We start from the raw sequence: 11230 nt of genomic DNA on the forward strand, positions 1-11230 counted from the left end.
ATAATATGAATAGTATATCTGCGGCATTTAGATTTTATATCGTTATTTTGTTGGTAGAATTATAGTAGATTATTGTTTAATAATGGATACTTTTCAGCTATAATTTTTTTGGATATTAAATAAAACAGGAGACCTTCATGATGTTTATTGGCAGATTTATGGTCGCCATAGCGATAGAAATTTTTAACGTTCACAAAAGAATCGCTCTTCTGGTACTGAAGGTAGTCGGTGCAGAGCCCAAAAGGTGAGAAAATGCTCTAGACACTCTAAGTATAATCTTTAAGTGTGATCTGTAAATTTACTCTAGCGGATGAGAGTACATAATGTTTGTCCCCTTCCAAATCTGGTTCCAGCCTGCTGTTTGGTATGTGCATGGTCACGTGGTTCCTGTCCATGTGGATCTCCAACACGGCCACCACAATCATGATGATGACCATCGTCCAGGCCTTGCTCCAGCAGTTCAAGGACATGAACAGTCAGGAGGTCTTGAGCAAGTGAGCAGACATCTGGAATGGCTCTTTGCTTTAAAAACTTTATTCGAAAACATAAAGTTTATAATTCAAACAGTTTAATAACGGTACAATATTTTAGTGTTGACCACACTATACCATCATATGCCGCTGTCACAGAAACAGGAGAATCTACTTCACTTGTTCGATAGACTATGGGCTTGAACTTTACTGATTAGTTTCAATTTTTAGGAAATTGTTCCCAGTCGCTTTATCTCTGGACACCGAAAAAGGGACTCAGGATTATGTTGTGACCCTTTACTTTTAAAACTGAATATTTAATTATTTTTCAACTATTTTTAAATTAGTAAATTATTTGGATAAGAATGAGCTGCATGTATATAGGGCTGGTAAGTAGGTCACCAACCAGTTCTACGGCTCAATAAAGCCTGCATTAGCCATAGAACTGGTTGGTGACCTACTTACCAGCCCTATTACCATTGCACATAAAGTGACGAGATTCATGTTTTGTTTCTACAGGAAAGACAAAGAAAGAGCCGATGCCGAGTTTTCTAGACTGAGCAAGGCGCTCTCTCTGACGATCGCCTACTCGGCCAACATCGGAGGTATCGCCAGCCTGACAGGCACTGGAACTAATTTAATACTGTATGGAGCCGCACAAAAGTAACTTACATTTTAATTTATACAGCTTATATAAAAAAAATATGCCTGTTTTACGAAAAGTATGCTCATTAAAAAAATCACAAAAAAAAGACGCATATAATATACTGACTTTAACATACTTTGACTTTAACGATAAGACAAAAACACCCAGCAATCCATAGCTTTAACCGTATACATTTGCCTCTAAATTGTGCTTAGTGCAATACGACAAATAACATAATAAAACAACACAGAAACAAAGAAACACAAATCAACACACACACAATGCACCTCACCACAAAAAGCAAAACACAACCCAACACAATACATGTAAAACACATTTATTTTTCTATACTGGGCTGGTGAGACATGGTTGCCATTCATAGTAATTTAAGATCTGAGTTTCTCTTTTGGCGTTACAGAGTATTTGAAGACGTCGGCCTCAGGTCTCCCATCACATTCAGCAGCTGGCTTATCTATGGCCTGCCTCTGTCTCTTATACTTGTCTTCATCATGTGGCTCTGGATGGTTGCTGTTTTTCTCAGATGCAGGTAAGTTTAACGTCACGTGACTCACACGATTCTGCATCCATAAGGTGAAGACATAGAGCGTTAATCTCCTACTTTCATAGTTTCGTTAGTTTTATTTTTATTGGTACAAGTTTACTGCACGTAAAGGCTGGAGTTTTGTTCTCTGGCTGACATCACTTGCACTTCTGCGAGTTACCCGGCTCTGATGCGTACCTGAATCAAGCCAGGGAAGGTAAAGCCGAGTTCAGAGAAACAGTTGAACTCTACTTCATCTAATTATCGGACCATCTGGTCTGAAAGAGATAGTTTCTCTCAGCACCACATCGAAGCATTAATTTAGCATTTTATTTCAGTTTTATTTTGGATTTTTAATGTTCTGTTGTCTCAATTAGTTTGCTGAGATATTGTTTATTATTTTACTTTATTATAGTGTGCATTTAACTTCACTTCTCTATTTTACTATTCTCCTAAACGATAATTAAATAATTTAAAATATCTTTCCTTTAAAGTTTAAATTTGGGTCAATTACCATAGAAGACAAAAAAGTGATAAAACTAAGAAAGTTATTTGTATTTATTTGTCTTGAGCCTATGTGGGTCTTTGGGCCGAGGTCATCAAGTTACCGATACCAATACCAGTGAGTTCCCCACTGGTGAGTTCCCCACTGGTGAGTTCCACTGGTGAGTTCCCTGTTAGTGAGTTCCCTGTTAGTGAGTTCCCTGTTAGTGAGTTCCCTGCGGGTGAGTTCTCTGCTAATGAGTTCCTTGCTAGTGTGTTCCACAGGAGACATGAGGGAACTGCAGTAAACCTGAGATATGTTAACATTTATTTTTGAAAAGTAACAAATGTCGTGATTATTAAATGCACTTTTGTAGTACAAACATTTGAAAGATCTAACCAAACTGAACTGTCCCCTGTGTGTCTGTGTTGTTGTAGTACAAACATTTGAAAGATCTAACCAAACTAAACTGTCCCCTGCTCTATGTGTGTGTGTTATTGTAGTATAAACATTTGAAAGATCTAACCAAACTAAACTGTCCCCTGTGTGTCTGTGTTGTTGTAATACAAACATTTGAAAGATCTAACCAAACTAAACTGTCCCCTGTGTTGTTGTAGTACAAACATTTGAAAGATCTAACCAAACTAAACTGTCCCCTGTGTTGTTGTAGTACAAACATTTGAAAGATCTAACCAAACTAAACTGTCCCCTGTGTGTCTGTGTTGTTGTAGTACAAACATTTGAAAGATCTAACCAAACTAAACTGTCCCCTGTGTGTCTGTGTTGTTGTAGTACAAACATTAGAAAGATCTAACCAAACTCAACTGTCCCTTGTGTGTCTGTGTTGTTGTAGTACAAACATTTGAAAGATCTAACCAAACTAAACTGTCCCCTGTGTGTCTGTGTTGTTGTAGTACAAACATTTGAAAGATCTAACCAAACTAAACTGTCCCCTGTGTTGTTGTAGTACAAACATGTGAAAGATCTAACCAAACTCAAATGTCCCCTGTGTGTCTGTGTTGTTGTAGTACAAACATTTGAAAGATCTAACCAAACTAAACTGTCCCCTGTGTTGTTGTAGTACAAACATGTGAAAGATCTAACCAAACTCAAATGTCCCCTGTGTGTCTGTGTTGTTGTAGTACAAACATTTGAAAGATCTAACCAAACTAAACTGTCCCCTGCTCTATGTGTGTGTGTTATTGTAGTATAAACATTTGAAAGATCTAACCAAACTAAACTGTCCCCTGTGTGTCTGTGTTGTTGTAATACAAACATTTGAAAGATCTAACCAAACTAAACTGTCCCCTGTGTTGTTGTAGTACAAACATTTGAAAGATCTAACCAAACTAAACTGTCCCCTGTGTTGTTGTAGTACAAACATTTGAAAGATCTAACCAAACTAAACTGTCCCCTGTGTGTCTGTGTTGTTGTAGTACAAACATTTGAAAGATCTAACCAAACTCAACTGTCCCCTGTGTGTCTGTGTTGTTGTAGTACAAACATTAGAAAGATCTAACCAAACTCAACTGTCCCTTGTGTGTCTGTGTTGTTGTAGTACAAACATTTGAAAGATCTAACCAAACTAAACTGTCCCCTGTGTGTCTGTGTTGTTGTAGTACAAACATTTGAAAGATCTAACCAAACTAAACTGTCCCCTGTGTTGTTGTAGTACAAACATGTAAAAGATCTAACCAAACTCAAATGTCCCCTGTGTGTCTGTGTTGTTGTAGTACAAACATTTGAAAGATCTAACCAAACTAAACTGTCCCCTGTGTTGTTGTAGTACAAACATGTGAAAGATCTAACCAAACTCAAATGTCCCCTGTGTGTCTGTGTTGTTGTAGTACAAACATTAGAAAGATCTAACCAAACTCAACTGTCCCTTGTGTGTCTGTGTTGTTGTAGTACAAACATTAGAAAGATCTAACCAAACTCAACTGTCCCTTGTGTGTCTGTGTTGTTGTAGTACAAACATTTGAAAGATCTAACCAAACTAAACTGTCCCCTGTGTGTCTGTGTTGTTGTAGTACAAACATTTGAAAGATCTAACCAAACTAAACTGTCCCCTGTGTGTCTGTGTTGTTGTAGTACAAACATTTGAAAGATCTAACCAAACTCAACTGTCCCCTGTGTGTCTGTGTTGTTGTAGTACAAACATGTGAAAGATCTAACCAAACTCAAATGTCCCCTGTGTGTCTGTGTTGTTGTAGTACAAACATTTGAAAGATCTAACCAAACTAAACTGTCCCCTGTGTGTCTGTGTTGTTGTAGTACAAACATTTGAAAGATCTAACCAAACTCAACTGTCCCCTGTGTGTCTGTGTTGTTGTAGTACAAACATGTGAAAGATCTAACAAAACTAAACTGTCCCCTATGTGTCTGTGTTGTTGTAGTACAAACATTTGAAAGATCTAACCAAACTAAACTGTCCCCTGTGTGTCTGTGTTGTTGTAGTACAAACATTTGAAAGATCTAACCAAACTCAACTGTCCCCTGTGTGTCTGTACAGAGGAGGGTGTCTGTGTTGTTGCTGTGCTCCAGAAGCCAACAAGAAAAAACTGGAGAAGGTCAACGCCATGATCAGAGATGAGTACAACAACTTGGGACCTATCACGTGAGATCTCACTTTACTTGAATTTTTGCGGTGAAATGATAGTTTTCGGTAATCGTTTCAATCTTATTGTGTCCGGTAAATTGATTAACATTAAGTAAACGGGTTTTATAAAAATTAACCAGGAAGGGATTTTTTTCTTTTTTTTTTTTTGGAGTAAATCAGTAATGTCCTTAGCTTTAGCAGATGAAAATTTATTTACAATATTTGACTGAACATTTTACATTTCAGATACGAACAAGCCACAGTGTCTATAACGTTTGTATTGCTACTGGTTGCTTGGATCACTCGTGATCTTGGAAGTACTGGCGGCTGGGCAATGTTTTTTCCCCCTGGGTAAGACAGGGTTAAAATATGAATGGTGTCTTGTAGTGAGTTGGGTAAGACAGGGTTAAAACATGGATGGTGTCTTGTAGTGAGTTGGGTTAGTCAGGGTTAAAACATGGATGGTGTCTTGTAGTGGTCAAAAGAGCGGTGTCAACAACAATCGCAACACGAATCTTGGAGCCTGGTTTCTTTATACTTGTTTTATGTGACATTAATGGTGTCTTATTGGCCAACAGAGATGTATCAACAACAACTGCAATACGACTCTTGGAGCCTCATCTCTTTGTACTTGTTTTATGTGGTGAAGTAAGGATAGAAAACCAAAAGTTCTCAAATAAATCTGATTTGTGAAAGTATTCTTCATCTTAAAACAAATCGCTCTTTAATCTCTTTCTCAACTTACGTAATACTACATCATTTTTTTACATTTCCATCCGAAGATTCCGTTTTTGTGTTCAACCAGTAATGCCCTACCTTCTGGTTTTTAACTTTTTTTTTATAGAGTTGCCAATATTCAATTCCTTTATATTTTCGTTTGTCTACAGTCTACAGTAATCTGAAAACCCTTTTAGAAATTTCTTTGTACAAGAGAAACAGTACAAAAGTATATAAAAGACGATAAATTTACGCTAATCTAAATGTGAACATTATATTTCTTTCAGCCTAACGGATGCCACACCCTTCGTATTTTTCGGCACTTTAATGTTTGTATTGCCGTCATCACTTCCAAGAATTTTCTCCAGGAATGGCGGGGCAGGTATGCCACTTAATACTTTTTTAGCGCAATTTCCATTCTGGAGAATTGCGTTTATTAACTCGTCATTTCTGGGAATGGATGGATAAATGAATGTATGGATGTATGTGTGTCCGCAGCTTTAAGTCGTATCTCCTCCTCAACGAAGCAATATCGAGGACTAGTTCCAAAGCAATTATGTTAAGCAAGTTACGAGGATGAACATAGGCCAAAACATTCCGGGTTTCTTTCATGGATTTCCCGGCAAAGCAAAAAAACCTCGAAAATAATGCAGGTTTTGGCCCATATCTCAACAACCAGACCACTTAGCGACTTGAAACATGTACCAATCGATTCCTGCCATAATTTAGAACAATATTGCCGAAGAAAGTTTTCAAAAATATCTTTTCGTTCGGTCACAAATTTTTTTTTTAATTAATTAAAATTTGGACCGATTTAGTAGGCATTTTTATCCAACCACACCACACGCGTCATCACGTTCAATTGCTGCGCCATCACGTTCAATGGCTGCGACATCACGTTCGGTAGCTAGGCGCGCAATGGTTTTTAGTCATGTAACTCTATCTATCTATTTATATAATTCTCTTCTGGGAGCCGTTAGAAAACAAGCTGCAAGCGCCTCCTTGCAGTCCCCTCTCTTTCTCTCTATCACTATCACTACCACCCCCACCCCACCCCCATATTGTCTGGTGAGCTGTGGTCACGCTGTTTATATTTTACAATCATAGAGACGGGTTTGGTGACGGCTATTAGGGGCAGATAATTTAGTTTGAAACGATTTTAAACTTAGAGGAGGTAACTAAGAGGAGTCTGCTTTCACGTGGGGGGGGGGGGGGGAAGGGGGGTTTAGTGTTTTTAAGCAAATATTTTCAGTGGCAGCATTGGTACTGTCGAATTCACAAATTATAAATTACTGAAAAGTAGAAAAAAAAACTAAATAGCGGCGTATGATATGCCGCGGGTCGGCTCGTTGTAAATAAAACATGTAAAATACTGAATTTTTTAAAAATAAAAAACGTTTTAATAACTAACCAATGGTTTTACTAACCCTGCTCTTGATTTACGCTACGACAGAGCTATTTTTAGATAACATAAGGAAATTGCGCTAAAATTGTCACTAGACTTTTTAATTACCTTGTTTCTAACTTAATTACTTTTATAAATGGAATCAAATTGATTTTGTTTAATGAAGTAAACTACAGTATAGTACATATCACAGAAAGTGCATCTTTTTGTTATTGTGTACTTTTATAATATGTAATTTTCTCTTATAGTGCTTATTCATTTTGTACTTTTCCAACATAGGGCACTTTTTAAAACAATTTTCTTTTGTACATAAGGTACTTCTGCTTCATGTCTCCTGTTACTAGTCTTCCCTGACCTGACTTCACCAACTTAAAACTAATGTATTACTTTCTTATCTTTCAGTCCCGTACGAAAATCAGGATTTACTCACCTTCCATAACATTTCTTCGCCAACTTAAAACTAATTTATTACTGTCTTATCTTTCAGCCCCGTACAAAAAGTTGAGGCCCCTGATAAGTTGGAACCAAGTCCAAGAAAAAATGCACTGGTCGTTGCTTCTGTTACTTGGAGGTGGCTACGCCATTTCCAAGGCAGCTACGGTAGTTTCTTTGTCTGATTTTGTTATACAGTCTCAACAAATGTATCAACAGTATCAACAGTATTAATATTTAATAAATATAATTAGATGAGAAACGTGTAAAAAATAATGTTTCTTAAGAAAAAATAATTCATCAATACAAGGAAAGGATTTTTAAAATAAAATAAAATATTAAAAGGACTTTTATTAAAATATTTCGTCCAAAGAAAGAAGTTTTGAAATTTGTTTAAATAAATAATCTACATTTATTTAAAAATATCCCTAAACAAACGTGCAACAAAAAATTTTTTAAGCTACCCAAATTATTTTACCTTACATTAATATCGAATATCACCTTACCCCACAAAATCCCAAACATTTTTTCTAAATTCTTAAGCACTAAAAACCTTGACTACTGTAGTAGAATTTCTTACAGTGTACTACACTCTATTTCCAGATGCACATCCACCACCCCCAAAAAAATTATATAGAAAAGTTATATATTAACCAATCCGCCCCCTCCCCCTCGCATGAAACGAAGTCCGCCCCTCGCTAGAGTTTCAACCCCCCCCCCCTCCCCTTTCCTCGTGGAGAAAAATTTCTGAAACAAACACTGGACTGGAGTTGTTTTCTAGTAATTTTTAGTGTTGGAAGAGATCCCCTCCAACACAATTAAGTATACGTGTCAACTTGTTCTTCGCCATATAGGACGTTGACTTCGATTTCAGGATGCGTTTCTTTTTGGATTTCCTTCAATAGCCTTTGTCCACCCCAAAAAAAATACAAGGCATCAGTTCTAGTTCACTCTGATCTATTTTTGTTCCTGACTAGTGAAGCAGAAATAAATGTTTTAAAAAGACAAACATACAGGTCAACAATATTTCCGACTTTTAAAACTGGTCTTTATTCCCCAGGTGTCCGGGTTGTCCAGATGGTTGGGTGACCAGCTGATATTCTTCCAGTCACTCAACCAGTGGGTTGTCCTGCTTGCCGTCTCCTACGTCGTGTGTTTTGCCACTGAGGTCACCAGCAACATCACCATCGCTAATTTATTGATGCCCATACTTTTACAAATGGTAAGTGTTAAGGTTAGCTAATGGTGCCCATACTTTTACAAATGGTACGTGTTAAAGTAAGCTAATGGTGCCCATACTTTTACAAATGGTACGTGTTAAAGTAAGCTAATGGTGCCCATACTTTTACAAATGGTAAGTGTTAAAGTAAGCTAATGGTGCCCATACTTTTACAAATGGTACGTGTTAAAGTAAGCTAATGGTGCCCATACTTTTACAAATGGTACGTGTTAAAGTAAGCTAATGGTGCCCATACTTTTACAAATGGTACGTGTTAAAGTAAGCTAATGGTGCCCATACTTTTACAAATGGTAAGTATTAAGGTTAGCTAATGGTTCTCATACTTTTTCAAATGGTAAGTATTAAGGTTAGCTAATGGTTCTCATACTTTTTCAAATGGTAAGTATTAAGGTTAGCTAATGGTGCCCATACTTTTACAAATGGTAAGTATTAAGGGTGACAGTACAAATGATCTCAGACAAAATATCTCAGACAAAATATCTCACGGACTAATGATCTCAAGGACAAATGATCTCACGGACAAAAGATACCAGGACAAAATATATCAGGACAAATTATATATTTTGTCTGAGACCATTTGTCCTGAGATCATTTGTCATGGAACCGTATTAAGGCGCAACTACCCAGAGGTCACATGGCATGGGAAACATGGGTCAACAATGCTAACCGGAGACCATAAAAAATAACATCAACAGGTGCGGTCTCACAGGGGCCGCAACCAAATAAATCGTAAATTATACCCCCTCACAAGTAACCCATGGTTAACATTATTTAGTTTTCAATAAAACCAAGACGTTTATTTTAACTAGAACTGCCATGACATACTAAATGAAGAGTTTTACACAATATTGGATGATACGTAAACAAAAGCAATCTTCTGATTAGCTTTGATTTAGAAAACAAAGAACATTTTGCTGAAATAAGACACAAAAAACTTGACATCAGGATGTTTTCAGACATCTTTCTCGGTGGGGACACCTAAAACGTTTCTTTAAAATCAAGGGAGAGGGGGCGGTCGTCGGTGATCAAAGTCTGTATTTTCTAAATAAATTATATATAAATTATTGGTTTTCATTTCGTCAGGGGATTAGGGGGGGGGGATAGTTTTGCCTGAGAGAAACTCTTCCTGACATAGAGCGAACAGAAACACAATGCTGGCAGTGTTTCTTCCAGACTATTTTCTCCGTCCGGGGGGGGGGGGGGGCACATTAAATTTTCGGCTGGGGGGTGGACTAAAATTCTCGGGGGGGGGGGGGCGGACACTATTAAAAGTATATATTTTCTATATAAATTCCATTTCGTTCGAGGGGGGGGGGGGTGGTGGTAGACTTTGTTTGGGGGGGGGGGGGCTATTCCCCTCCCCCCCCCCCCCAGAAGAGAGGCCTGGAAGAAACTCTGATTGCTGGACAATCACATTTGAAATGTACTGAAATCCCCAAAGCTGATTTGAACTCAGTGTAAAGTATCGATATTCTAAAATCTTCCAAATGTATTCTCTACTTGTTCCGTTTCTTTTTTCCCCAGTCTGTTATCCTCCGGATGAATCCTCTATTTTTCATGTTTCCTGCTACCATTGCTACGTCATTCGCCTTCATGTTGCCAGTGGCAACCCCACCCAACGCCATTGTCATCGCTAGTGGGTCTGTCCGTGTTATAGACATGGTAATGGCTTCATCTTTTAAGGCTTTGGTTTAAATGTTAACTACAGTTTGATGTTAATTGCTTTCTGGTTGTAAACTCGTGTTACACTGCGAAAAGTGTAACACAAAGATTGAAATACAATGAGTTATTTTATCATTTAACTAACAAGCTAATATATTTTTTCTCTTCAAGGTGACCAGCGGTTTGTTCCTCAACATTATTTGTGTGCCGATTCTTGTTTTCGCTACTTTCACGTGGGGCAACGCCTTCTTCCAGTTTGACCAAGTTCCAGAAGAATTTTTAAGAAACGTCACACTCTCTACTGATTCCCATTAAGAGCCAAAGTATTTATTTAAATGATTTTCCCATTACCTACTAAAAACTCTGCAAATTATCATACACTTTGGGTGTGTATGGAAAAAGTTCTAGTATACTTCTGTACTCGTTAAATGTATTTTAATAACGAATATTAGTATTGTTAAGCTTAATGAATCAAAAAGGTTTCCTCGGCTTCATAAACGTAAAGTCTATTTCTGTTTATTTTGTCGCTCGACTACCAAAGGGTTCAATTTTTATTTGGTGTCGTCCATAAATGACGTTACACTCTAGTGGTTTGGACTCGTGTGAAATGTGAGACTAGTGGAGGAGTATTTTAGAAAGTGTGACGACAAACTTTAGCAATGACATAAGAAATTGAATAGAACTGTTACTTCACGTTGGTAAAAGAGTTTTTGTGTAAATTTCAATAAAAATTAATCAATCTAGGCTGACACTCAGCTGTCTAAATATTTTAGAAAAAGTATGTTTGTATTTTTAAATACAGTATTGAAAGAGGTGGTAGACTGAAGTGTGATGTCAATGTTGGTCTATTGGGTCCGGAAGGGGAAGTTACGAGCAGTGGCGTAGCGAGGTCGGGTGTCACCCGGTGCGGCACTTAATGGTGTCACCCCCCAGAGGCGTAGCGACCCTTCCCGGGGACAAACTTTCAAGTTTTCGATTTGCACCCACCTTCAAACTTTCGATTTGCACCCCCCCCCTCTCAAGTTTTCGATTTG

General features: G+C 37.6%; 2 protein-coding genes across 2 annotated transcripts; both read left to right on the plus strand.

The window, feature by feature from the left end:
• Window positions 1–372: 372 nt before the first annotated feature.
• LOC131930996 (Na(+)/citrate cotransporter-like) lies at window positions 373–5433 on the plus strand. Its single transcript, XM_059287673.1, has 6 exons — window positions 373–494; window positions 990–1133; window positions 1535–1663; window positions 4654–4758; window positions 4987–5091; window positions 5319–5433. Exons 1-6 carry the CDS (start codon window positions 373–375, stop codon window positions 5431–5433), a joined length of 720 nt encoding a protein of 239 aa, XP_059143656.1.
• A 1942-nt stretch (window positions 5434–7375) lies between these two features.
• On the plus strand, window positions 7376–11016 carry LOC131931007 (solute carrier family 13 member 2). Its single transcript, XM_059287690.1, has 4 exons — window positions 7376–7462; window positions 8355–8516; window positions 10059–10196; window positions 10368–11016. Exons 1-4 carry the CDS (start codon window positions 7403–7405, stop codon window positions 10509–10511), a joined length of 504 nt encoding a protein of 167 aa, XP_059143673.1. The 5' UTR covers window positions 7376–7402; the 3' UTR covers window positions 10512–11016.
• The last annotated feature ends 214 nt before the right edge of the window (window positions 11017–11230 follow it).

This window comes from Physella acuta, unplaced genomic scaffold, assembly GCF_028476545.2.
Source record: "Physella acuta isolate Inbredline_101_S28 unplaced genomic scaffold, ASM2847654v3 ptg001874l, whole genome shotgun sequence".
NCBI lineage: Eukaryota > Metazoa > Mollusca > Gastropoda > Physidae > Physella > Physella acuta.